Consider the following 25,573-nt stretch of genomic DNA (forward strand, 5'->3'; position numbering starts at 1 on the left):
TCTTAAAAACTATCGACAGAAATAATTAAAACCTAAGAAAAAAAACAAATAATATCATAAAGTTTGCTGATACGGCACTCCCATCATCGGTAACCAATCAGCCCCTCGGAGAAACGTGGCAACCGTAAACCTTCCTGCCTCATCGTCCGACATAATGGGCTTATACACAGCCCATTTAACTCTCTGGATAACATCCGACTCAGGACCCGAATTCTTGTACTCTCCGTAGAGAATAGTACACGGAGGGCTAAGATACGTCTGAGCAGTTACATTTCCATTCGCGGAGATTGTGCATCGCTGGATCGAGGTTCCAGAGTTCTGATATAAAAAAAATTTCCAATTTTTGCAAAACAAGACTAAACAATTTGGAAGTTAAACAATTGCAGAAACCCTAGTCCATGATGGGGCGGCTGAAAGCGATACCAGATGCTGACGACGGCGACGAGCTTCCACAGTTCACAGGCTTCGAGCTCGATGGAGAATACATGAAGAGATTGGAGCACAACAAGAACCGCGAGGCTCTCCAGCGACATGAGGAGCGAAAGAAGAGAGGTCTCATCGACGATTCCGAGGAAGATTCTGAGCCGGAGTCTGAGCCGGATTCTGATCTTGGAAATCCAGAAAGCGATCTCAAATTCGTTGATTTGTTGCTTAAGGTAAAGAAAAAGGATCCTATTATTAAGAACAAAGATGCTAAGTTCTTTGAGTCTGATGATGAGAGTAGTGAAGAAGAAGATGGGGTTGATAAGAAGGATAAGAAAAAGAAGACGAAGAAGATGTATTTGAAAGATGTTCAAGCACAGCATTTGCTTGAGGAAGGTCCTGAGTATGTTGAGGAAGATGAGAAAAGGAAGGTTAGGACTTACGCTGAGCAGCAGGGAGAGATGAGGAGAGCTGTTACGGATGCTTTGGAAGCTGGAGGGAATGAGAGTGATGGAGATGATGATTTTTTGAGAGTTGTGGAGAAGGAAGGAGATGATGATGTGGAGGTTGATGAGGAGTTAGCTAAGAAAATTGATGAGTATTTTGGTGAAGAAGCTGAGGTTGTTGAGAATCAGTTTTTGAAAGATTATTTGGTGAAACAGTTGTGGAAGGAGAAAGAGGAGAATATTGTAGATAAAGCAGAGTTGAAAGAGTTGAGTGATGATGAGCGTGCTGTTTGGGATCAGGAGGATTTTGAGGCAGGAAGACCGTTGGAGAGCAGCTATAGGCATGAAGAGAATGCTGGGGACATTGTTATGGGTCAGTCTAGGGTTGTGGAAGGGTCGGTGAGGAAGAAGGATAATGCGAGGAAGGTGCAGAGGAAGAGTAAAGAGGAGAGGATGAAGTTGGCTGAGATGGAGAGGAAAGAAGATTTGAAGCGGTTGAAGAATGTTAAGAAGAAGGAGATGAAGGAGAAGATGAAGAAGGTGCTTTCTGTTGCTGGTTTTAAGGATGAAGAAGAGTGTCCGTTAGATGCGAAAGATTTTGATGATGAGTTTGATCCGGAGGAGTATGATAAGATGATGAAAGCTGCGTTTGATGATAAGTATTATGGTGCGGAGGATTCGGATTTGAATAGTGATGAGGATGATGATGGAGAGAAACCAGATTTTGACAAAGAAGATGAATTGCTTGGACTTCCCAAAGATTGGGATGTGACTAAAGGTGGGGATGTTTTTACAGCCGCTAGAGAAAAGGGTTTGAAGCACAAGGGGAACGTTTTGGGTGATGATGAAGAAGAAGAGGAAGAAGAAGTAGATGATGCAGAAGTAGAGGAAGAAGAAGTAGATGAGGAGAAGGAGGCAGAGGGTAAGAGGAAGAGAAAGCGAAAAACGTCACTTGTACAAAGAGCCAAAGAAGCTTTGATGGAGGAGTACTACAAGTTAGACTATGAGGATACAATTGGAGATTTGAAAACAAGGTTCAAGTATGCGAAAGTACAACCAAACAGATTCGAACTGGATACAGGAGAGATACTCACCTTAGATGACACAGACCTGAACCAATATGTGCCATTGAAGAAGATGGCTCCTTATGTGGAAAAGGATTGGGAGGTGAATAAGCACAAGGTTAAGGAGCAGAAACTTAAGATCAGGGAGTTGTGGGAGGGTAAACACAATGAGAAGAAAAACAAGAAGAGGAAGAAGACTGATGTTGCTGAGACGAAACCAACACCGAAAGCAGATGAGGAAGGTGAGGCTGAGGCTGAGGCTAAACTATCGAGAAAGGCGAAGAGAAGAAGGCGTCAAGCAGAGAAGAAGCTTCCTGCTAGCAGAATGGCTGCTTATGGGAAGGCATAATAAAAATGGGAACTGATGCACCATCTCTTTTCGTTTTAAGGTTTTGGGCTTTCAATTTTATACATTTTGAGTGTATCGAATTTACTCTTTTTATCTCCTAAAGTTAATTAGATCATAGTGAGTTTCAGCTTTATCGTTTTCTACTATAAGATTCTAAGATTATCAGTTTTGTTTCATTGTTCTTCAGTGTTGGAATTGAATATCATTCATTCTTCGTTAGTTTTGATGCTTGTAGACTCGAAGCTTATTCTTAAAACTGCCAACTTTTTTTTATTTCTGTAACCCTTTGTTAAGTTATCAATCATCAACAGAAACTCCAGTTTCAATAAAGTAGAGATCATGTTCTCTTGTTTAGCAAACCTCTCAGTACTTAATTTTGTAGCTATTGATCCAAATATTGACAAGTAATAAACTACATTTATTTTTTAAGCAACAGAGGCACTTTGATAGTTACAATGAGTTAAAATAGTGCTGCTGCAAACAAGATGTAACAAAACAAACTGCTTTAAGAACTTAATTGTACACTACATCAAGCAAAGAGTTAGCAGAAACTTCAGTCTTAAAGAAACCTTAAGGATGTTTGCGTACAAAAAAAAAAAAAAAAAAAAAAAAAAATAAATCTTAAGATAAACACAGCAAGATCAGACCATAATGTTTCAAAATGAAACTCTAACCCAGCAAATCGGCAAACACCAAACCACTTAACCGAGCACTTCCATCATTACGATCTCATCTCTGCTGTGCACCAAAACGTAAACGATTGCAGAACCTAGAAACACTTCCCACGAACTTCTAGACATAATATCCAACATAAACTACATTGCATACATAGGCAACCTACGTAGTAGTAAAAACTAACCGAGAAGACATTAAAAACTGTCAGGAAATGTCTATGACCCAGAGCCCTAACAGTTCTAACTTTGACAGGATCATTCTTCTTGAACTGGTTTAAGGCTAACCCCTAAACCCTCAGTTGCATCAGTGCTTCCTCCCTCAGTTGCATCAGTGCTTCCTCTAAGCCGCTTTTCCGGATTATCATCACCCTGCTCAGCCGAATCAAACTTCCTTTTGGACCCCTCAGATGAAGTTCCAACCATTTCAGATTGCACCTGCGTGGTATGAACTTCCTCAACACCATCAAGACCTTGCTGCTGCTGCTCCTCCTCACCATCCCCAACAGGTAAATCCTGAACCACATCAGCAGATGCATCCGCCGCTTCGACCTGCTCCAACATACCACCTTCACCATTGTTCTCAGCAGAACCATCAAAACTAGCCTCATGAGGCGGTGGTGAAAGAGAACGTTCATAAGGATCAGGAACATCAACCCAAGGGACTGAACAATTCCTAGCGAGATGATTCATAGCCCCACAGTTAAAACAAAACTTAAACCTCGCTTTACTACGACCAATATCCTCATACCTAAAACTCACAATCTTAACCTCACCAGTGTCAAACCTAGCCACTTTCTTAAAACACAAACGTGTATCCACACAAACATTCACACGAGCACGCACAGAACTCAAATCAACCATTGCATCATCTAATTCAACTTCCATTACCTCACCCATAGACGAAGCAATCTCACGAACCGTCCCATCACAAAGATACTGAATCGGAATCCCACGGATCTTCAACCACATAGGCACCGATTTCAGAAACTCAGGACCTTGCTCATCTTCCCACTTCTGCAACACAACGAGCCATCCGTTAAACGTATAAGGACCAGACCAAAGAACCATTTCCAAATCCCGCTCTTTCTCAAACACGAATTGAAACTTCCCGCCGCCGATTATGCGTCCGTGACATTCAGATTCGGTGAGACACCACTCAAGACGGAGTTTATCGATCACCGAGTAGAGATCTTGTCTTCTAGGGCTAAGAACTCGACAAACCAAGCTTTGACGGTTTTTCTCACGGACTTCTGCGTAAGCGGTTTCTGGGACGGCGATTTGTTCATCGGATAAACCTAAAGCGAGATATCTCGGTGTTCTTCGCGGATTGTTCAAAGCCATCATCGCCGGTGAAATTCAGAACGGAGTATCGCACCGATTGTTTCGAAAGGAGAGAAATTAGGATAAGCACTAGAAATTATTTATTAATCATATTTTTATTTACGGTTTTAAATTAAATTTAGTAACCGCCCCACTAATGGTAACCGTTTTAGTTTATGTAATTGGGCCTACTAAAAGCCCAGACATAATTTATACCATTGAGTAGTTGGGCCTAGTAAGCCCAAACACTTCAGCTTTACTACCTTCTTCAGCCATTCTCTTCTTTACGCCTGGACAAATAAACCGAACCGAAACCGAAGCAAAAAAATCGAACCGAACCAAACCGAAAATTTGAAAATAACCGAATGGATATTAAATTCTATAACCGAAATAACCGTAACCGAATCGGTACCGAACCGAAATATTTAAGTACCGAAATACTCGAAATACAATTATATTTTCAAAATAATTAGTTATTTATAGACCAAATAATCAAAAATATTTGAAAAATAAATAAAAATAGTAAAAATACTCAAAAATAACCGAAATATATCCAAAATATCCGTAAATACTCCAAAATAACCGAAATATCCGAAAATATCCTAAGCAAAATAACCGAATGGATACTAAATTTTAAAACCGAAAGAACCGGAACCGAACCGAAACCGAACCGAAATTTCAAAATATCCGAATGGATACTAAATTTTGAAACCGAAAGAACCGAAACCGAATGGACCCAACCGATAACCGAACGGTTAACCGAAAGCCCAGGCCTACTCTTCTTGATTTCATGGGCTGCATTGAAAAACCCGAGTGTTGGTTGGTTGCACACAAAGCACTTCTTGTTCTTCGTGTGATGCTGCATCATTATTCATTACAAAATCTTTCCACAGAAATGGCTCACAGACCAAAAACAGAGTCATAATAATTGTGATGTAAGTTATGATCATACCTTTAAAGCACAATGCTCACAAAAGTACTTGCATTTGGTGACAATTGGATCAACGAAAGGCTTTTTGCAAATGAAGCAAACAAAGGGCTTCTTCGTCATTGTTGTCACTTGTCAGTGTCGTTATCATCTTCATCCTCAACTCCCATAGCTTTGTTTCTCTTCCAAACTTTCTCTACTTCTTCACAATCTTTCTCTATCTGCCATCCCGGTTTGTAATCCCTATGGTCATGCAAGAACTTACAAGAATCTCGATATCTACAGTATCCTGTTTCTTTGTAATCCTTGCATATATCTGGCTGGTAGTAGAGCTCTTAGTTGGTCTAGAGGAAACGAATAACTTGGTATCGGGTTTCGCAACTTTCTTTAGATTTTGTAATATAGAGCTTTCGCCTTTTGAAACTCCGCGTCTTCTTCATCTGCGTCAAGCATTCTTTTCCTTATGGTTTTAGTTTTTGATAGCTTCTTGAAGAAAGTGAAAACTGAAACAACAGAACAAGGATATTATCTAACAACGAAGAAGAAGAAGAAGAAAAAGTTCAAAATCTAGAGAGAAGAAAGTAGAAAGTATATGTAACCTTGTTGAGACTGACATTCTTCTTGCCGAGATGGTCTATTAATTAAGGGGGTGTTATTGGTTCTTAATTTACAAAGAATTTTGATGACTTTAATAAAATTATAGAAAATAAACAAATGAATGATTATAAACTATTGCTAGAGAGTTTTTTAGAGTTTTCTATAATCTTGCTGATTAGTATTTCATAATCTTGTAAAGTTTCCCAAACAATTTCTCTATTTTGATGATACTTTTCATGAACAAATAACATAATAATTTAATTCATTAACAATCATAGATTCTAATGTTTTAATAGAATAACACAAAACTTTTAATGACTTCATAAAAGTATCAATCCAATAACTCAAGATTTATGAAGATTTTAGATTACTTTTTACAAATCTTAAATTAATAACACCAAACTTTAACAAACTTTTAAAAAATCTTGATTGAATAACAAGAGATTATACATAACATTTAAAATCACTAAAACTCTATTTAAATCAAAAACCAATAACAACCCCTAAGTTTGTGTTTTATTAATTTCCTTTTGATAAATTTATTGAGTTGTCTCATTTTTTTTTTCTTTTTAATAATCTACCAAAAACTGGTTTGTATTTTTCCCTCTAATTAATTTGAATCTTTAAGAATCAGTTTTAGACTTTAGTTACTAATTTATTGATTTGACTATTTTTTCTTTTTTTTACAATAATTATATATGGTAAGATCATTACTTTGTGAGTCAAATAACTTTCTTATATAAATGATTCACACGAATATAGATATAGTGTGTAAAACAAAAGATGATATCCACCAAAGCATATAGACTCTTCCTGGTCTCCTTAGCCTTAGCCTTGATCACAACCTCTTCGTTATCTTTCGCGGCTCAAGTCTTCACCATAGAGATAAGCAACACCCTTGCACCTGGCTCTAATCCAATCTCCATAAGCTGCATCTCACCCCAAAGAGATACTTGGTCTACGGTGTTATCTCGAGGTGGGAGTTTCGATTTTCACTTTGACACAAACCAATCAGTTAAATGGAGTTGCGACATCTCATCGGGAGCCAGAAAGAGTAGTTTCGTCATCTTTGATCTTAATAGAGACAAATCAAGATGCAAAACCGATGGTTTATGTCTATGGCAAATCAATCCTGATGGTTTCTACCTATATGTCGCTTCTATTCAAAAATACCAAAAGCAATTCAATTGGTGATTCACCAAACAATATGCATTGTGTTATTGTATCGTTGAGTCGTATAATATAATATATAATAATAATAAGATTTCTAAGGTATTTTAAAATTTATGTTATGATTTAGTTCATAAGAAATCACAAAAAAAAAGAACTTGGTTTAGGTGCCGTAACGAAAGGATACGTAAAAAATTCGATTTTTTTTACTTCGTAAAAATGAAAATCATATATATGAAAATTGGCTAACTCTTTCCATATTAATGTCATGTTATCATTCCAAAGGCTGATTTACGTCATCATCATAAATTTCTTAAATTATATTTTTTTCTTTAATTAAAAATTATTAAATTATCTAACTCTTAAAATCTGAAATAATTGCGGTAGCCGATGCGTTTCATCATCCTTTCGTTTTTTCAATAGAATTTCATCATTACATATATAGTTTCCAACACTTCAATAACATCACCTTCGCCTTAGGGAAAAAGAAAATGCTTGCATGTAAACCTGGTATTCATCACTTTACATTAAATTTTGTTTTTGTAATGCATTCGCATGGTGATATATGGACCATTACTGATGGTGTATATATATCTATGGATTTTAGCTCACTAGTGTGTCGTGATAAGATATATTATTTTTGAAAAATATTTGTAAATATCTCATTCTTGCATTTTGATGATTATATGCTAGCTATTTGTAGAAAAAATTATCTCTTTATTTTGATACACTGAATGATTCATTTAGCTAACTTTCTTTTTTGTCAACAGATTCTTGTTTTTTATATGGAGAGGGTTAACAAACATTCATATACATGATTCAACAAAAATAAGGATGATCCTAAAATGATGATCATTGTGGTGCTCTAATCAAAAGAAGAAAAATAATAACCAGTATGGTAATTGGTTAGGATCTTGATGGGTTAGTAGGAAAATTGATAGAAAAGAATTAGACGATTTATCATATTTAAGTTCCTTGAGATTTAAGCTAGATGAACAACCAACTTACAAGACATTTTGGAAGCAAGCTTTTTTGATTGTGATCATTTTATTGGTTATTAACAAGATCAAAAAGTTATATTTACCCAACAAATCAAATTTTATAAGAACATACCTTGTGGTTTTTATATAGCTTTCATTTCTATTTTTTTTATAACTGTAGTTGGTTAGTTACACACAAAGCACTTCTTGTTATTCGTGTGATGCTGCATCATTATTCATTACATAAACAAACTCTTTAGTTTCACAAAAATGGCTCACCTCAAAAAAAAAAAAAAATAATAAAATAAAAAAAATATGGCTCACGGACCAAAAACAGATTCATAATAATTGTGATTTAACTAACTTTATCATACCTTTAAAGCACAATGCTCACATTAGTAATGCGAGGCGCGGCCCAAGTGGATAGGGTAGAAGTGCTTGGACCTAAGGCTCACCAACATTTTGTAAAAAAATCTTCGACAAAAAGGTCCAATTTATTTTAAAAAGTATTTTAAATAAAGCCCCAAAACAAATTTTAATATGAATTAAAGCCCAAGACATTAAAAATTATAGCATATAATTGATGAAAAACCCACAAAAAACATAAATTATAATAAAAAGCCCAAATATTTTTTTTGCACTAAGGTACTGAATATTGCTGGGCCGGGACTGAGTAATGCTTGCATTTGGTGCAACTGGATCAACAAAAGGCTCTTTGCAAATGAAGCAAGCAACAGACAATGCATCTTCTTATTCTTCGTCACTGTTGTCAGCGTTGTCATCATCTTCATCCTCAACTCCTATAGCATTATTTCTCTTCCTAACATTTTCCGCTTCTTCACATTCTTTCTCTATTTGCCATACCGGTTTGTAATCCCCACGGTCATGCAGAAGTTACAAGAATCTCCATATCCAAAGTATCATGTTTCTTTGTAATCCTTGCATATATCTGGCTGGTAGAAGAGTTACTTCACTTGTGGTAGTAGAGTTCTAAGTTGGTCCATAGGAAAAGAATAACTTGGTATCGGGTTTGCAACTTTCTTTAGATTTTGTAATATAGAGCTTTCGCTTATCGAAACTCCGTCTTTTTCTAGCGTTCTTTTCCTTATGGTTTTGGCTTTTAATGGATTATTGAAGCAAGTGAAAATTGAAACAACAGAACAAAGATATCATCTAACAACAAAGAAGAATAAGTCCAAATTTAACATGTCATATATCTTCTATATATTAAAAACGAGTTTTTGGTGCTATGTGTCTAATCCACAATTATTTGCATTTTTTTTACTATTCATCTTGCTAAACACTTTTAGTCAGTGGCAGATCAAGAAATTAATATTATCTTGGGCATTAATATTAAACTAAAAAAAAAAAATTAGTCATATCTTACTAAGCATATAAAATCTTATAAATACTTTATAAATACCTTATAAATGTATCTAAAATCTTATAAATACTTTATAAATACCTTATAAATGCATTTTAAATACCTTTAAAACCCCTTAAAATATCTTGTAAAACCTTTGAAAAACCTTAAAAATCCTTTAAAATAACTTGTAAAACCTTTAAAAACACCTTATAAAACCTTATAAATACTTGGATCGAGTCTTCAAGTAGTAGTTACAATCCATAAGTAACTTATAAACCTAATAAAACTTTATAAACATTTCAGATTTAAAAAGGGGCATTTTTGAAAATGGACATCTAAAAGGGGCATTTTTGAAAAGGGGCACACCAAAAGGGGCATTTTTAACAATTTTCCTTTATTATAACTAAACTTACCAATTAAATATCTCGATTTTTAAATAAGAAAACTTCTATAAAAAGATTTTTATATTAAATGCATTGTTTTTTTCAATTGAAAACTAAACAATATACACATATAGTATATGAATTTTAATGCCGTCAAAAAAAAAGTATATGAATTTTAACATCAAATTTCTTTTTATATATTACAAAAATTTAAACTAAAACCGCAAATCTATAAATCTAATTTATGAAAGACATAAATGAAATTTTATTTTGTATATATAAATCACTAAAATATTTGAAATTTAATTTGTAAATTTATTTATAAACTAAGAGATTGTGTTATTGCATGATATTCATATATAATTATTTTAATGCAAATATTTTAGCGCATTTACAAAGTTTATTTTTGACATCTCAGAATTCAGTATAAAAACTTCGAGTTTTTTTTTTAATTGTTCTGTCATAAAACTAAATAACATATGATTTACCCTTGCATGGCATGAGTTCTTACATAGTTGAACTGAATAACCTTTTATTTGTAAAAATATAATGTGTTTTACAAAAAAGCATCTTTATGAAAAAAATGGAATTGAATAGTGTTTAACATATAAAAATAACATGTTATATTGAAGTAAATAGCATGTCATTTAGAAAAAAGGTATTTTATGAAAAAACTCGTGTTAAAGATAGAGAGGAAAAGAGAAGATTCCCAAGGATGGAGAAAAAAAGGTGGAGAAAATTGGGATTTTGGACCGGCGAAGAAGGTTGGTGGGCTTATGTTGTAGAGATCCGGTGGTTGTGGTGGTGGAGGATGCAGTAGTTGTGGTTGTGGAGGGAAGAGATGAGTGGCGATTTGTTCCAAGGTGTATGCGCATCCTTCGGAAGTTCTTCGCCACAGAATCATGTTTTTTTTTTGTGTGGTTTTGAAAAATAGCATGCAACAAATAATATGCTTAAATGGATATAAGAGTAATTATATTGTAATCGAAGAGAAAATGAATACTATGACATCATGACTAGTTTGTTAATTCTTTTATGATTCATGGTCATCTTATGCATATTCCCTTTATTAATTTCCTTTTGATAAATTTATTGGCTTGACTCATTTTTCTTTTTAATGGTCTACCAAAAAACTGGTTTGTATTTTTTCCCTCTAATTAAATTGACTCTTTAAGAACCAGTTTTAGTTACTAATTTATTGATTTGACTCTCTCTATTTTTTAATAATTATATATGGTAAGATCATTACTTTGTGAGTCAAATAAGTTTCTTATATATATGATTCACTCGAATATTGATATAGTGTGTAAAACAAAAGATGATATCCACCAAAGCATATAGCCTCTTCATTGTCTCCTTAGCCTTAGCCTTTACCTCTTCATTATCTTTCACGGCTCCAGTCTTCACCGTAAAGATAACCAACAACCTTGCACTTGGCTCTAAACCGATCATCATAAGCTGCATCTCGTCCAAATTAGATACTTCGTCTCAGGTGTTATTTCGAGGTGAGCCTTTTGGGTTGATGTTTAACACAGACCAATCAGTTAAATGGAGTTGCGACATCTTCTCATCATCGGGAGCCAAAAAGACTAGTTTCGTCCTCTTTGATCTTGATAGAGACAAATCAAGATGCAGACCCGATGGTTTATGTCTATGGCAAATCAATCCTGATGGTTTCTACCTATATGTCGCTTCTATTCAAAAATACCAAAAGCAATTCAATTGGTGATACACCAGACAATATGCATTGTGTTATTGTATCGTTGATTTTTATATATAATAAGACTTCTAAAGTATGTTTGAACTTAAAGATATGATTTTAGTTATAAAACCCCTTATGTATTCATAAGAAGGCACAAAAAATAAAATTATGATTATTGTCACCTCCAAGCTCTCTTTTCTTCCTTTATTCTATGTCGTCAAATTTATCTTTCTTGTGCTTATTTTTTCTACGCCATGAACATGGTCATTTGTTTATTTTTATCTCTCACAGATCTTTATATTTTCACCGTAAAGTTTAGTAACTTACCTTGGACCTGGCTCAGTTCCGGCCACCGTACGTTGCACCTCATCGCCGCCGCCCAACAGGGATATTTGAACGACAGTGGTGAGGCTTTTGAGTTTCAGTTTGAAACAACCCAAGTTCAAAGGATCGCTGCAATGAAACGGGAGACAAAGCAAGATGCATAACTTAATTATGGTTTTGGTGTATATATAGCGAACTACCCTGACAGGCTCCTCTTATATATTGACCTTATTAATAAAATAACACGCATTGGATGATTGAGTCACGTAATATTACATGCATTCTTATCAATTTTTAGCTTTTATGATATGATTTGGTTATATAATCATTAATTCATAAGAAGTCACAAAAAATAATGGTTGATTGCTATAAAATATAATCACACAAGGAAATTTTCATCAATATGTGCCCGCCAATCTCTCATGTATCCCTTTTTCAGTATTATCTGAAGTGATCCCTATTATATAGTTTTTAGTTTTCATTTATTTTCCAAAAAAATATATTATATTGTGTTCCATATATTCACATAACAAATTGATTTTCGAAATTTGTTTCCTTTCTCGTGCTACTTTGTTGATTTTATTAATTATTATATAAGATTTTGCATATCTGGTTCTTCCATTTTTAATCATTTCCTACATATTATTTAGCAAAATAATTATATGTTTCCATTTTCATTTTTCCTTAATAGATTTGAAAAAAATCTAGTTAATTATTGTGAAATTTCATATTTAAGAAAAACACATTCAATCTTTATCATAATCTTTATCATAATATGTATACACACAATATCATCTTTAAACAGTACTTTGCATTGTTTAGAAGAAAAACAAAAACATGAACACTCCAAAAACAATCATTCTTCTTCTGCTTATGCTTATCGCCATCTCCTTAACGATCATCTTCACGTTGATACTTCAACCACAAACTATGTTTCTAGGAGAAGAATTCGACGTGCGTGTGATCAACAGCTTCAGAGACAACTCTTCTCTCCCTCTAGTGATTTGGTGCACTTCCCCGCAAGGAGATCTCGGTGGTCGTGCGCTTCAAGAAGGAGACGACTTCGAATGGACGGCCAAGATCGATTTGTGGTCGTGGATGGCAGAGTACACATGTACAATGAAATGGAATTCGAAGAGGAAGAGGTTCGAGGCGTTTAAGGTTTCTAGAGACAGCAATAGATGTGGATCTACTAAGAAGTGTTCTTGGTCCGTTAGAGAAGATGGATTTTATTTTAGTAGTGATGAGGTTTATTGGACCAAAGATTTTTCTTGGTTATAATTTTTTTTTTTTTTCTTGGACCAAAGATCATTGATGTAGCCAAAAATAGTGTAATTAAAAACAAGTACAATAGGAATCTCCTTGAAAATGATCGTACGTGAGAATGTGGTTTGTATGAAATGATGAATTGAAAACATAGGGAAATTGGAAATCCATCTAATATTATTTGGGAAAGATTTTTGAAAATAACTTTCTAAAATGTAAAGATAAGATATTACATGATTTGTCATTGTAAATATATATGTATATATAAATGTCCAATTATTCTAATCATTATCTTTAATTTATTATATCTAAACAAGTTTTCCAAAGAATATTCTACTATCCATATACAACCAAACATATTGATACATTTCTTTTAGGATAGGAATATCTCCTCTTATCTTCTTAATCAATACTAGATTTTAACCCGCGGTACACCGCGGGATGATTTAATTTTAAAGTTAGTATAAAAATATTTTGTAAATTGTATCTCCTTATAACATATTTATTTATATTATACTTTACAATTGTTATTAAGTAACGGTATACCACGAGTCCACGAGATAATTATTAATAAACTGAAGATTTAACCCGTATTAAAGCGGTATATAAATATTGATTCAAATTCGTCCGCCATATAAATCATTTCTGAAATATAACCCGTTCCGTAATTTCTTAACCCGTCATGTGATTTGTATTAAAAAAAAGGATTAAATCCGTATTGAAGCGGCGGATTAATGATATTTTAATCTTTTTATTATTGTTGATTCAAAAACCCGTCCCGCCAAACCCATCCCGCCAAAAAACTCATTTATTTTATTAATGTTCTTATTTATGATATGATTCTGAATCATTGTCTAAATATTTTAATCGATGTAGAACGTTGAACACACATTTTCGTCAATTAGATAATATATGTCCGTTTTTAAAATTTCGAATCACAGTATATGCAGAAAAAAAATTGATTTTTTTTTTACTTTATGTATTATATGATGATTCAAAACAGTTAAAAACAAATCAAACAAAGATGATAGGAGAATCATAATTATAAATCTTAATCAAATCTTCTAAAAATCTAAATTATTAAATATGGAATATCTGGTGTATGAGTTGGGTTAAATATAACCCGACCCAACAAATTTTTTGTGAAGGAATTTTTAAAATGCGTCGGATATACGATATACCCGAAAGCTTTTTTACCCACCCGTCACAAAAAGTGCTGCGATTATACTAGTATAGATATTTTAATTAGCTTTAAACACATTTCTAAAAATTATATTTTAACTTTTGCTTATGATTTCTTAACAAATATTGAAAAAGTTGTTTTTAATATCTTATCAATTAGCAGAAAATCTAAATCCAAATTAAAAACCATCTAGATTTATCCAACAAGTTATAAAAATCTAATTTTAGTTGAATTATAATACCTTCCAAACATCAATTAGTCCAAAGTCCAAACATATATATTTTATAAAATATATAATTTTATTTCAATTTGGTAACTCTATTTCACAAAAGTAATTAAAAGATGACCATACGTATGATGCTTATATGTAAGTAAAGAATGTGACATAATATGATTAGTGTCGATGCTCTTACTTTTGTTTTTGGTGTGAAATCGATGCTCTTACTTAGGAATTAGTAGTATAGTGCTCACTTTCATTCCTTAATTTTTGTTTTTTGTTGAAAATCTGGGAAAAGAAAACAAAAGGTTGAGATTGCATTTAGGTTAACTGGCCCATTTTGTTTTTGTTTAAGTCCACATATGTTTTGTCAGATCGTAAAAGACGAAGGGCACACTGCCAAATCAGCCCAATATAGTTTCTTATTAATTTTTTTTTTTTAGATGTTCTATTTTTCTCCCATAATCACCAAACTCAATATCAGTGTCAGTGGTATTTCGATCTAATGCTTAGTTAAATCAAAAGAGTAGTAGTTCTATGCCTTGTTTTAAAAATCGCTAGGCGCTAGTCGGGCGCTCGGCATGGGCCTAGCGATTAATCGGAAAATCGGATTAAAATCGGGAATTAATCGGGGATTAGTTTTAGGGTTATTTTAATATTTTTAAAATATATTAATCCAATATTGTAAAAATTTATGATTTTTATTACAAATTTATGATTTTTATTAAAATTTGAACACAAGTTATTGTAAAACATCACAAACTCTCCATTCAAATGATTGAATAACAAAAATAAAAAGTTTTTTTATACTTGCAATCTAAAAAATAATCGGGGTATATAAGATTAGGCGGAAAGTAATCGGATTAGGCGGAGAATAATCGGGTTACTGATTTTTTAGGGGATTAGTCATTAATCGAGGCGGATAGGGTGGGTCTAGCGATTAAGCGGGGAGTAATCGGGGCTAGGCGGGGATTTTTAGAACAGGGGTTCTATGTTAATCTAGGATTCAAAGTTGTATCATAGTAATAACTAAAATATATGATTGACATAATTCTTTACCACACCGATAAGACGTTTTGATTGTTAGCAATTAGAAAAACGAAAAGAATTAAACATATATCATCATTTACTTTTTACCATTCTCTTTTTTTTTTTTTTTCATCTGATTTGATTGATAAAACATCGGAAAGATACATTGTGAGATTACATAAACCGGTGGAAGAAAAAGATATCCCCGGAGATAAAGCCCAAACGAGGGAAGCAAAGTCCTAAATTACAGGGAAACTAAAGATCCAAAGAAAAGGCAACCTTACAGCAAATACACCAGACGAAAGATAAAAACTTTGGAACCAACTCCAAATGGAAGAGATCATCAAGCACAAATAGGAAGGACAAAGAAAGTACTAGCTGGAATGGAAGCAGGAAGAGAAGACACACCCATTGTCAAATAGATGAAAGGGACTGAAGGACGACCAAACTCATAACAATGCTCACACCGCTTTGATAGGAACCAGAAAGAGCCACGAGCAACCAAAGCCAAACCAACCAGAACCCGGAAACCCGAATGAGGAACTGTCGTGAACACGACTTTCCATGACAACACAATAACCTGCAAACATCACAAAAAACCGGCAAAACTCCGATCAAAGGAACCGAACCCCTAAGACTAGATCCACAAAGCCAACCTCGAGAGCAGCCAACCCGTACAGACACCAAACCATAAACAACAACAACCCCTGCCTCTCGTTGCTTCATCCAAAATCAGCACAAACGATCGGACCAGTAGCATCAACCGGAGAATAACCCAAAAGCAAACCAACTAACCCAAAACAAGCCCTCCAAATGCAAAGTCCGAACAGAACCTAGAAGTCTACCAATTTGAAGTTCAGGAAACATGACATCACTAGCAACCCGATGAAGAAGATGAACCAAGGAGCAGCAAACAGAAAGAACTCGGCAAGAATTGAGGCACAAAAACAGATCTAAGAAAGAAACAAGACCAAACAAACCTTGAAACTCAAAGCCACCTAAGGTCTCGCAACAAACCAGATCCGAACCCCAAACTCAAACAAATAAGACCACCACCGCCGAAATTACAAAGAGGTCTCTAACCCAACCAGCACCACCTCCGCAACTCGGCTGGAAACACAAGCAAAAGAACTACGACGCAGCTGCACCAACATCATTTCACGAACAGGGTCACCGGGGAAACAAACCGAAAACGAAAAGAGAGAAAGAAACTAAAGCAAATGTGGGGAGGCTGAATCCGGTGCTAGAGTAGCCACCACGATCCAGCCTGAGATCAAATTTTTTTTTTTGGTCCTGGCGGCTGATTCTCGAGAGAGAAAGGGAACTAGGGTTTTTTTTTTTCTCATTTTTTTACCATTCTCTCTTATTTTTTTAATTACTATGGCATCATTTTTCACAAATTTTTTTTTTTTTGTCACTAATAAAACTTAATTTTTTTAATGTTATGAATTGAATTACCTTATATAGTTAGATGTACTATTTCCTGTTAAATATATTATTCCTTATAAACTAACAAAAGAGGAAATTGATTATTGAAAGTGCTTCAGCAAATATAGGAGCTAGTCTCATTGCCAAAAGCGTCACCACAGATGGTCGTGTTCATTCTTATGTAGCTTCGGGTTATCCGAGTTGGTTGGGTGGTGTCTTTTGTGATGAGAGAGTTTATCCTCTATTCTTGCTTTTTGGGTTATTATAGGTGTGTCTCATGTGAGAGCAATTTTTTGTAAAGGCCTTAGTGTGTTAAGGTGTTTTTGAGATAGGATTTAGCCTTTTCTGCAGGGCTTGTGCTTTTGTTATGCTTGTATGTTTCCAAATCGATCAATATAATTATTCAGACGACAAAAAAAAAAAAAACTAACAAAAGTTTTATAAGAGTGATGATGTAGTATACAATTCCAAAGTCAAATTTTGATATACCTAACCCTCCCAATATACACATTGCCATGGCTTATAAGTTATAAAATATTATTTTCCATTAACGATCAAGATATCCAATTCTTTGGTCAACATAAAAAGAATCATTGTGATACAATCACTTGAATTCCTAGTTAGATTTGTATATAAATGCAAAAAATCTACAAAAATATATTAGGAAAAATGTCATTAAAATCCCCAACTTATTCAAAACGTTAATTTAAATCCTCAACTCACAACGAAACGAAATAAATATCAAACTTATGTTGACTTTCTAAATAAATATTAAACTTATGTTGACTTTCCAAACAAACACCAAACTTTCATTGACTTGTCCATATTAGGCATGACGTTAAGTGAGTTAACAGACCATTTTAACGGGATTAATTTTCTATTAACAGACCCGCTAATTAAAAATGACAGTATTCCTTCTAAACATAAAACGACGTTGTTTTGTCGTAACTGCTCAATAAAATCCCGAGTTTCAAATCATATGAAGATTTAGGGTTAGAGATTTTGCTCGATTTAGGGATCTAAGATTGACTTTAGGGATTTAATTCAATCGTTACGACAAAACGACGTCGTTTTGTTGTTATATGAAACGATGTCGTTATCAATTAACATGTATGTTAACAGAAAATTAACTCCGTTAACGAGATCTATTAACGTACTTAACGTCGTACCTAATATGGCCAGGTCAACGGAAGTTTGATATTTATTTGGAAAGTCAACATAAATTTGATATTTATTTGGAAAGTCAACATAAGTTTGATATTTATTTCGTTTCGTCATGAGTTGAAGATTTAAATCAACGTTTTGAGTAAGTTAGGGATTTCAACGATATTTTTCTTAAAATATATTATAGATATAGAATGAAATAAAATATGGTAGATACATATATTTATTGAATAATTTAGAAAAAAAATTGATAATATGATTATGATTCTTGGCGTACAATGGAGACAATGGAGTTGGTGGAATGGGGAAGAAGAGGCATGTGCAATGATATTAGCTAAGTATCAAATCCCCCATGTGACTACTACTCCACACTCACTGACTCCTCCAATCATACATTACTACTCTAATCTTTTTTTAATCCCTTAGTTAAATTAAATTAATCAAATTACTATATGAATTAGGAAAATGTTACATCTAATCTACTTATTTGGTTTATACGCCTGCACCATCAGTTTTTGTCTCCAGAGATCATGATGTTGACTAAAATCGTATTAAGATTGTAAATTTGTTATTTAGAAAGGAACAAAGGCTATGAACATCTAACCATTAAACCAACCATGTTCACACATGATAATTGTGTTTTGGATATGACGAAATTATGTTTTGTAATGAGTCACTGCGTATAATTGTGTTAGTGGATAAAACTGTTGATCATATGGAATCATAAAATAAAATAATTGCTCAAGCTTTGATAGATTTAGTTGTTAGTTGATAAGTTTTTGACACTTATTATTATTTATTTATTTCTCACCCATCAATTTTCTTTTTTTTCAATAGTAAAATACAAATGCTTTGCTTGATCTTATTGCATACCTTACTTTGGAAAAAAAACAGAACTATGACAATATATCAAAATTAAATAGTTGTAGTTGCTATCTACTTTTTTTGATAATATATGTCATTTTAGACAATGTCAGTAATTAAAGGCAAAAGAAGAATCACTCAATCAAGACATGCAAGAAAACCCCAAAATTGACTCACATTTCCAATATCTATCATAGTTAGAAACTAGTATAATTAGTTGGCCTAACTAAATTGACATTTAAAAGGGTCAAATTTATATAAAACTTATCATCAATCATCAACAATAACTTACTTATAATATAAAATGTATTTTTTTTCTATTTTTTAAATTACCAGCAGAATCAAATAAAACAGTAAAATGAGAAAGTTATCTTCCATTCCCTGACCATAATATCCCCTAATTAAGTAATTACCTCTAATTTCACAAATAAAAATAAAATAAAAAAACCTAAATTCCAACTGCAAAACCCTAAAACAGACTTAAAAACAACAAATAAAGAGAAATTAACGAAAAAAAAGTTTCTCCAAAAACAAAAGAGAGAAATTAATTCTAACAACTTTTATCCACAATCATTCCGATCAGCGTCACCGGACTGATACTGCTTCCTCATCTCTACAATCTTCCGGTGAGAATTCGAATGTAATTCCGCCGTGAAAGTTGGACTGTTCGCCGGACGATACTCCGGAACTAGCCTCCCAGACTTATACCTCACGCCACAAGCGTTACACAGAGTCTTCGGTCCCGCTGGTCCCGCCCTCCATTGCGGCGTCTTCTCCGCTCCACAGTGTTGACACTTCCTCCCCATAATCATCGCCGCCGCCGCCGCAACCGACGGCGTCTTCCTCTTCTGTATTCCAACTTGCTCGTTTCCTGTCCACAAAACTCCTAAATCACGGCGTCCTGTACGACGACGCTTGCTTCTCGCTTTAGCCGGTGCTTTAAAACCAACGCAGCAGCTCATTATTGTTGTGGTGGTTGTAGCGGTGGTAGCCACAGCCGTGCTTCCGTTACTTCCGCCGCTGCTGTTTGAGGTCGTCGCCGTCGTTGTTGTGGAGCTATGGCTACTCGTCTCAAGTACTGAAACCGGACTCAACTGTTTTCCCTCAGTCGCTTCTCTCTCCGGACTCAACGGTAATACGCCGACGAATGTTTCAATCACCGGAAAAGCATTTTTGTTTGAAATCCATTCCAAATCCTCTTCCTCAACCACTCCCTGCAAACCAAATTTGAAATTTCAAATTAAATTAGACTGAGTGAACTCGACTGAGTCAACTCGGATCAACACGTCCTCGTTTTCCGAAAAAGATAAATGGGTGGGTGAAGGAAAAATGGAAGGGTAATTATGTCATTTCATAATTTATCCCAATAATAATTGTCAAATGAAGGAGCATCGAATAATAAATAAAATAAAACAATTTTCGAAAAAGGTGTGACAAATAAAAATCGAAATGGTTGAAAATTAATTGTGGTAGCTCACCATCATGTGAGGAACAGCTCACGAAACAATGACCCCCCAAGAAAAATGTAAATTCCCGAATATACCCCTCCAACAAACACCCGAAACAAATCTCAAAAAGGTTTAAAAACCAAAGGGTAGTTTCGTCTTTTTACAATAACACAAAAACGAACCAGCGAAACGTCCCCCACATATGACGTGCACGTTTAATAACTTTAATAAAGGAAAACGCGTTTTCCGAAACCCGAACTTTTGACCCGGCTGAGTCAACAATCCCCCGCCGCCGTGAACCGGCGAGTCAACTCAACCGCCGTGAACCGGCGGATTATTTAACAAACATGTCTAGGTGATTTTTTTTTTTTTGGAAGACTTACAAGGTCATCGGTATTAAAGAGGCCGAAGGAATCCGTTTGCCGTATTCCAGTTTTCCGGCGAGTAATATTCCTCGGTGGTTGCGTATTTTCTTCGTCGTCTTCTTCTTCTTCCGGTACAGAGAAGTTCAAAAGGTCGTCCATGAATGATTCCATTTCCATAGTTAAGAAAATATCAAAAATCGCTTCGAAGTTTTTTTTGGTTTTAAGAGAGAGAAAAAATGTTGATAAAAGGAACCAGAAGAAGTTTTAATCTCTCTCTCACTCCCTCTCTCCAAATATCACACAACGGCGTTTAGACTTTAGGGTTACTTTAAAAAAATTTCTAAAGAAAAAAAAAACTTTTTTAATATTAATAATTTGTTTTTAAAACTAATTTTGGTTGGAAGTGGGGAAGAGGATGACACGAAATGGTTTTTTCCTTTCCCTTTTAAAATCACTTTTTCTTATAACGTATACTGAAGCAACAATCAAGTGTAACGCGGTCCACTGAATTTAATATAGTCACCAAGATCAACGGCGTGATTGAATGGTATTAGTGTAATTACTCCAAAAGCGAGTCGTTGTTTTGTCATTTACTTCAGTGGAGAGTGGACCTTATAAAAATAGAAGGGGAAGATCGACCGTACTTATGATAGACGCTTTTTGATCAAATACTTTTTTTTTAGTGTTCCCTCATTAGATTTTCCTATTTAATAGTGTTTTCCAAAAATAAAAGAATTGATTACTGTTTTAGTGTAATGGCATTCACGTGATTATGGATAAAGTTGAAGGGTGATAATATAATTGAGTGACAAAGAGGGTGATGCATATGAACCAATAGGATTACGAGGGCGTAAGTGTTGGACGAATGAGAGGAGGGCACGTGTCGAATACTTTTTTGACTTTATGAAAATTGCCACCGCAACTTGCGGGGTAGATTGGGGATGATCTACGCGCACCACACTATGATGTTATTTTGAAAGCAAAAGTAATTACTTTTTTTAAAAAAACTTATATTTAAAATTTTAAAATAAAGGCGTGAATAATACACAATGTGACTAGTGAATCGTAAAAATTACGCAATTATGAGTTAATTTATGGGATAATTTTTTTTGAATGCGATTAACCTTATTGTCAAGTTCAAGATTCTAAGTAATCAAATCTGCTTAATTTTTATACAACAATGGAAATATTTTATTAACGTTTTTGTAACTATAGAGAGTAAATAAACCTGATTTGAATAAATCTTTAGAAAATACTTGAGTCAACAATTTTTAGAAAAATCCATGCCTCTCTCTAAAATTGAATTGATTCGGTCAATAAAAATATTTTAACGAATACAACAAGATCCGATCTATTTTTTCTTTCTATTATGAAGAGTAATAGTATTTATTATAATCGAACTCTGGTAAGAAAAACCCCATAAGTGGAGTATTACCACTTTCTTATATAACATTGTGTAGATACAATGTAAACTTGTATTGCTTATTCTTTGACATCCATGCCCCCTTGTTCATTAACCTGCCAACGACCGATGTTTTGAGATATTGAACTTACGTTGCTGACCACAACGTTGTACCTCCAAAAGCCAAATCTTTTTTCTACATTGTTCGATGGTTATGAAGAAGTGGTAAGAGCCAATGGTTGCAATTTGCAAACACCTTCCGGATTCCTTCTTGTGGAGAATTTGGAACATGTAATATACCATAATGCTTATTAAAGTTCTTGCAGCTCACATTCATGTGATATAGTTATTATAAAATCTGATTTAATTTATTAGCAAAAAAAAAAATCTGATTTAAATACATCTTAGAATATCTAAATCAACCAATCTATTGAAAACATTGGTTGATGTATTTGGTTAATATCTAATAAATAATAATAAAAAAAGTAATATTTTGGATCCGATTGGTAACACAAATTGTACAAGTTATTACGCAAAATTGTAAAACAGAGTAGTACACGAAAGCTATACAAAAAACTGCAAATAACGCTTTTAGTAACTGTCAAAGCGGTACACCCCGTACCACAGTAATACAAGATTATCATTCAAAACCATTTTGTTTTAAATCTAATATCGTGTTGATGCTTACTCAAACGTTAAGATATCTGTTTACGTGTGGATTCACCAGTAAAATACTAACTAGCTTATTATAAGATGTAAACATACCACAAGGTTTGGTTTATAGAATGTGAATATGTTGATTAATATTGAAGGAGTAATGTACATATATATACTAAGACACAACCTTATGATTAGGGATTTACTAATTACAATTATGACCTTAAACATTATAACTAATGTGCTCTATACGCTCCCTCAAGATGGAGGGAGTTGTCGAACTCCAATCTTGGATCGGGCTGATTGGAAATGTGCTCTTGGAAGTGGCTTCGTGAGTGCGTCCGCGAGCTGATCTCTAGTGGAAACATGAGTAACACGTAGAGCTCCGGATTGAATCATGTTGAGAACAAAGTGGTAGTCAAGAGAAATGTGCTTCATGCGTGAGTGAAAGACGGGATTGGCGCACAAGTAGGTGGCGCCAATGTTATCGCAAAATATGACTGGTCCCGTTGGCAAACGAATGCGTAACTCTGTGAGTAGAGAACACAGCCACCGTACTTCAGAAGCGGCGTTGGCAACAGCACGATATTCCGATTCTGTTGACGAGCGTGAGACACCACGTTGCTTTTTAGAGGACCACGAAATGGGATTACTCCCAAGGTAGAGAACATATGCGTTTGTGGAGAAGTAGTCATCGTAGTCACCAGCCCAATCTGCATCCGAGAAGGCATGGAGACTTAAAGGAGAGGAAGAGTGGAGAAAGATACCATGGGTAGTGGTGCCAGCAAGATAGCAGAGGACTCTTTTCGCAGCTTGCCAATGATCCGAGGTTGGTTGATGCATGAACTGCGATAACCGGTTAACTGTGTATGCTATGTTGGGGCGTGTGAAGGATAAGTACTATAAGCTGCCCACAATTGAACGATATGCGGATAGATCATCAAGTTTGCTGCCGGAATGAATAGTTAGCTTCGGTGAAGTTAGTAAAGGTGTTGCTACCGGTTTAGCATCTAACATGTTGTGCTTTGCGAGAAGATCAGTAATATACTTCCGTTGCATGAGATGCAACCCTTGTTTTTTTCATGTAGCCTCAATACCAAGGAAGTAATGGAGATCAGTTGGATCTTTGATTGAAAACCGTTCCGCAAGAGAGGTAAGTACCGCAGCTACAGAATTTGGGTCGCTCCCTATGACAATAATGTCATCAACATAGACTAGAAGATAGACCAGAGTCGTACCGTGACAATATATAAACAGAGACGTGTCGGCAAGAGAGTTGACAAAGCCAATGTTCAGTAGGTGTTGCTTCAATTCCATATACCATGCTCTTGGAGCTTGTTTCAGTCCATAGATGGCTTTACGAAGTCTACAAACATGAGTAGGGCGGTCTTTGTCTATAAAACCCGAGGGCTGTGCCATGTAAACTTCCTCGGTAAGAGTTCCCTAAAGGAAAGCGTTGTTGACGTCGAGCTGTTTAAGTGGCCAATTTTTCTTTACCGCAACATCAAGACCAAGTCGTATTGTGGTCGATTTAATAACCGGGCTGAAGGTTTCAGCATAATCCACTCCATATTGTTGATTGAATCCTTTGGCTACTAACCGAGCTTTGTATTTGTCAATGGCTCCAGTGGGAAGATACTTGAGTTTAAACACCCATCTACATCCGACAAGATGTTAATTTCTGTTGGGGACTAAATCCCAAGTATGATTCCGTTGTTGAGCACCAAATTCGTCGGACATTGCAAATCGCCATTTCTCATCTTTGAGAGCCTGCATGATGGTGGTTGGTTATGTGGTTTGCTTTGTGGATAAAGCAACAGTGAGGCTGGTTTTAAGCTTGGGTTTAGTGATGTTTTTTTTGGACCTGGTTTTCATTTGGTGCTGGTTTTGTGTTGGTTCTGGTAATAGCTGAACGGCGGCAGTAGTGGTGGCTTGATTTTGTGACGTGGAAGTGGTGGTCGTGATATGGACCGGTCTTGGGTTCATTGAAGAAGATGAATTTGTATTAAGGGTTGGGTCTGGCAGTGGGCCTATAAAGGGTGACTTGGACTGGGCCTCAGGTTCAGGCCCATTTTCTTGAAGAGTAGTGGGCTCAGAATTAAGAGAGGGAGAAGATGATGATAAGGTTGTAGAGTCACGTACCTGAGGTGGAGAATCCATCGGATTGGTGTTGGTGGAAGGAGACGATAGTGGCGTCAAATGGACCGGTGGTGTCACCGGTAGTGTCACCGGTGATGGTGACTGGAATGTTGCCGGCGGTGGTAGCGGGTAAAGAACGGAGCACGGAGCGCTTGAAATTGTAGGGAGAGTGACCGATGGTGACGAGCTCTGTTCACGGGGCTGAGTGGAATTGGAGAAGGGATAAATCATTTCATCAAACACCACATGACGAGAGGTATAAATCTGTTATTCTCCACATCAAGACAAAGGTAGGCGAATTACGTGAGTGAATAACCAAGAAACACACATCTTTTGGACCGTTCTTCTAGTTTGTTGCGAGTGTAAGGTCGAAGCCAGGGGAAGCAGAGGCAGCCAAAGATACGTAGACGCTCATAGTTCGGTTTCGAACCAAACAGTTTCTGGAATGGTGATTCTAACGACAAGACCGGCATGGGCATCCGGTTAATTAGATAGACAGCGGTCGAGAACGCATAGGGCCAATACTCACGAGGAACGGAAGTTTATGTTAGTAGCGTGAGACCCGTCTCCACAATATGGCGATGCTTGCGTTCTGAGAGGCTATTGTGTTCAGGCGTATGCGGCGGCGAGGTTAGGTGAGAGATACCATGAGTGACCAGAAACTCTCTTAAACTAACGAATTCAC

At 35.2% G+C, this 25,573-nt stretch overlaps 6 protein-coding genes and 1 long non-coding RNA gene across 7 annotated transcripts; 4 read left to right on the forward strand and 3 right to left on the reverse strand.

Annotated features, from left to right (window-relative positions):
- The first annotated feature begins 205 nt into the window (after positions 1-205).
- On the forward strand, positions 206-2,501 carry LOC9319559 (protein KRI1 homolog). Its single transcript, XM_021031606.1, has 2 exons — positions 206-307; positions 387-2,501. The coding sequence occupies exon 2, from the start codon at positions 399-401 to the stop codon at positions 2,280-2,282; it is 1,884 nt and encodes a 627-aa protein (XP_020887265.1). The 5' UTR covers positions 206-307; positions 387-398; the 3' UTR covers positions 2,283-2,501.
- Positions 2,502-2,687: 186 nt separating this feature from the next.
- On the reverse strand, positions 2,688-4,388 carry LOC110230022. The gene has a single exon (XM_021031607.1). It carries the CDS (start codon positions 4,298-4,300, stop codon positions 3,212-3,214), a length of 1,089 nt encoding a protein of 362 aa, XP_020887266.1. The 5' UTR covers positions 4,301-4,388; the 3' UTR covers positions 2,688-3,211.
- Positions 4,389-6,554: 2,166 nt separating this feature from the next.
- Positions 6,555-7,076, forward strand: LOC9321687. Its single transcript, XM_002883447.2, has one exon. The coding sequence runs from the start codon at positions 6,585-6,587 to the stop codon at positions 6,993-6,995; it is 411 nt and encodes a 136-aa protein (XP_002883493.1). The 5' UTR covers positions 6,555-6,584; the 3' UTR covers positions 6,996-7,076.
- A 3,760-nt stretch (positions 7,077-10,836) lies between these two features.
- LOC9319561 lies at positions 10,837-11,507 on the forward strand. Its single transcript, XM_002883448.2, has one exon. The coding sequence runs from the start codon at positions 11,019-11,021 to the stop codon at positions 11,427-11,429; it is 411 nt and encodes a 136-aa protein (XP_002883494.2). The 5' UTR covers positions 10,837-11,018; the 3' UTR covers positions 11,430-11,507.
- A 1,028-nt stretch (positions 11,508-12,535) lies between these two features.
- On the forward strand, positions 12,536-13,160 carry LOC9319562 (S-protein homolog 6). The gene has a single exon (XM_002883449.2). It carries the CDS (start codon positions 12,564-12,566, stop codon positions 13,005-13,007), a length of 444 nt encoding a protein of 147 aa, XP_002883495.1. The 5' UTR covers positions 12,536-12,563; the 3' UTR covers positions 13,008-13,160.
- A 2,376-nt stretch (positions 13,161-15,536) lies between these two features.
- On the reverse strand, positions 15,537-16,830 carry LOC110230413. Its single transcript, XR_002333520.1, has 2 exons — positions 16,402-16,830; positions 15,537-16,262 (listed from the first exon to the last, which is right to left on the reverse strand). It is a non-coding gene; the product is annotated as an uncharacterized LOC110230413 (long non-coding RNA).
- A 2,388-nt stretch (positions 16,831-19,218) lies between these two features.
- Positions 19,219-21,221, reverse strand: LOC9319563 (GATA transcription factor 1). Its single transcript, XM_021032725.1, has 2 exons — positions 20,709-21,221; positions 19,219-20,091 (listed from the first exon to the last, which is right to left on the reverse strand). The coding sequence occupies exons 1-2, from the start codon at positions 20,865-20,867 to the stop codon at positions 19,438-19,440; spliced, it is 813 nt and encodes a 270-aa protein (XP_020888384.1). The 5' UTR covers positions 20,868-21,221; the 3' UTR covers positions 19,219-19,437.
- Positions 21,222-25,573: the final 4,352 nt, after the last annotated feature.

This window comes from Arabidopsis lyrata, assembly GCF_000004255.2.
Source record: "Arabidopsis lyrata subsp. lyrata unplaced genomic scaffold ARALYscaffold_3, whole genome shotgun sequence".
Lineage (NCBI taxonomy): Eukaryota > Viridiplantae > Streptophyta > Magnoliopsida > Brassicales > Brassicaceae > Arabidopsis > Arabidopsis lyrata.

What these genes read in the sequence shown, in the direction of transcription:
- LOC9319559 (XM_021031606.1), top strand. Translation starts at nt 399, where the DNA reads ATGATGGGGCGGCTGAAAGCGATACCAGATGCTGACGACGGCGACGAG.
- LOC110230022 (XM_021031607.1), bottom strand. Translation starts at nt 4,300, where the DNA reads ATGATGGCTTTGAACAATCCGCGAAGAACACCGAGATATCTCGCTTTA.
- LOC9321687 (XM_002883447.2), top strand. Translation starts at nt 6,585, where the DNA reads ATGATATCCACCAAAGCATATAGACTCTTCCTGGTCTCCTTAGCCTTA.
- LOC9319561 (XM_002883448.2), top strand. Translation starts at nt 11,019, where the DNA reads ATGATATCCACCAAAGCATATAGCCTCTTCATTGTCTCCTTAGCCTTA.
- LOC9319562 (XM_002883449.2), top strand. Translation starts at nt 12,564, where the DNA reads ATGAACACTCCAAAAACAATCATTCTTCTTCTGCTTATGCTTATCGCC.
- LOC9319563 (XM_021032725.1), bottom strand. Translation starts at nt 20,867, where the DNA reads ATGGAAATGGAATCATTCATGGACGACCTTTTGAACTTCTCTGTACCG. An exon ending in TCTTTAATACCGATGACCTT is followed by an intron (nt 20,092 to 20,708) that starts GTAAGTCTTCCA and finishes TTTGGTTTGCAG; the next exon opens with GGAGTGGTTGAGGAAGAGGA.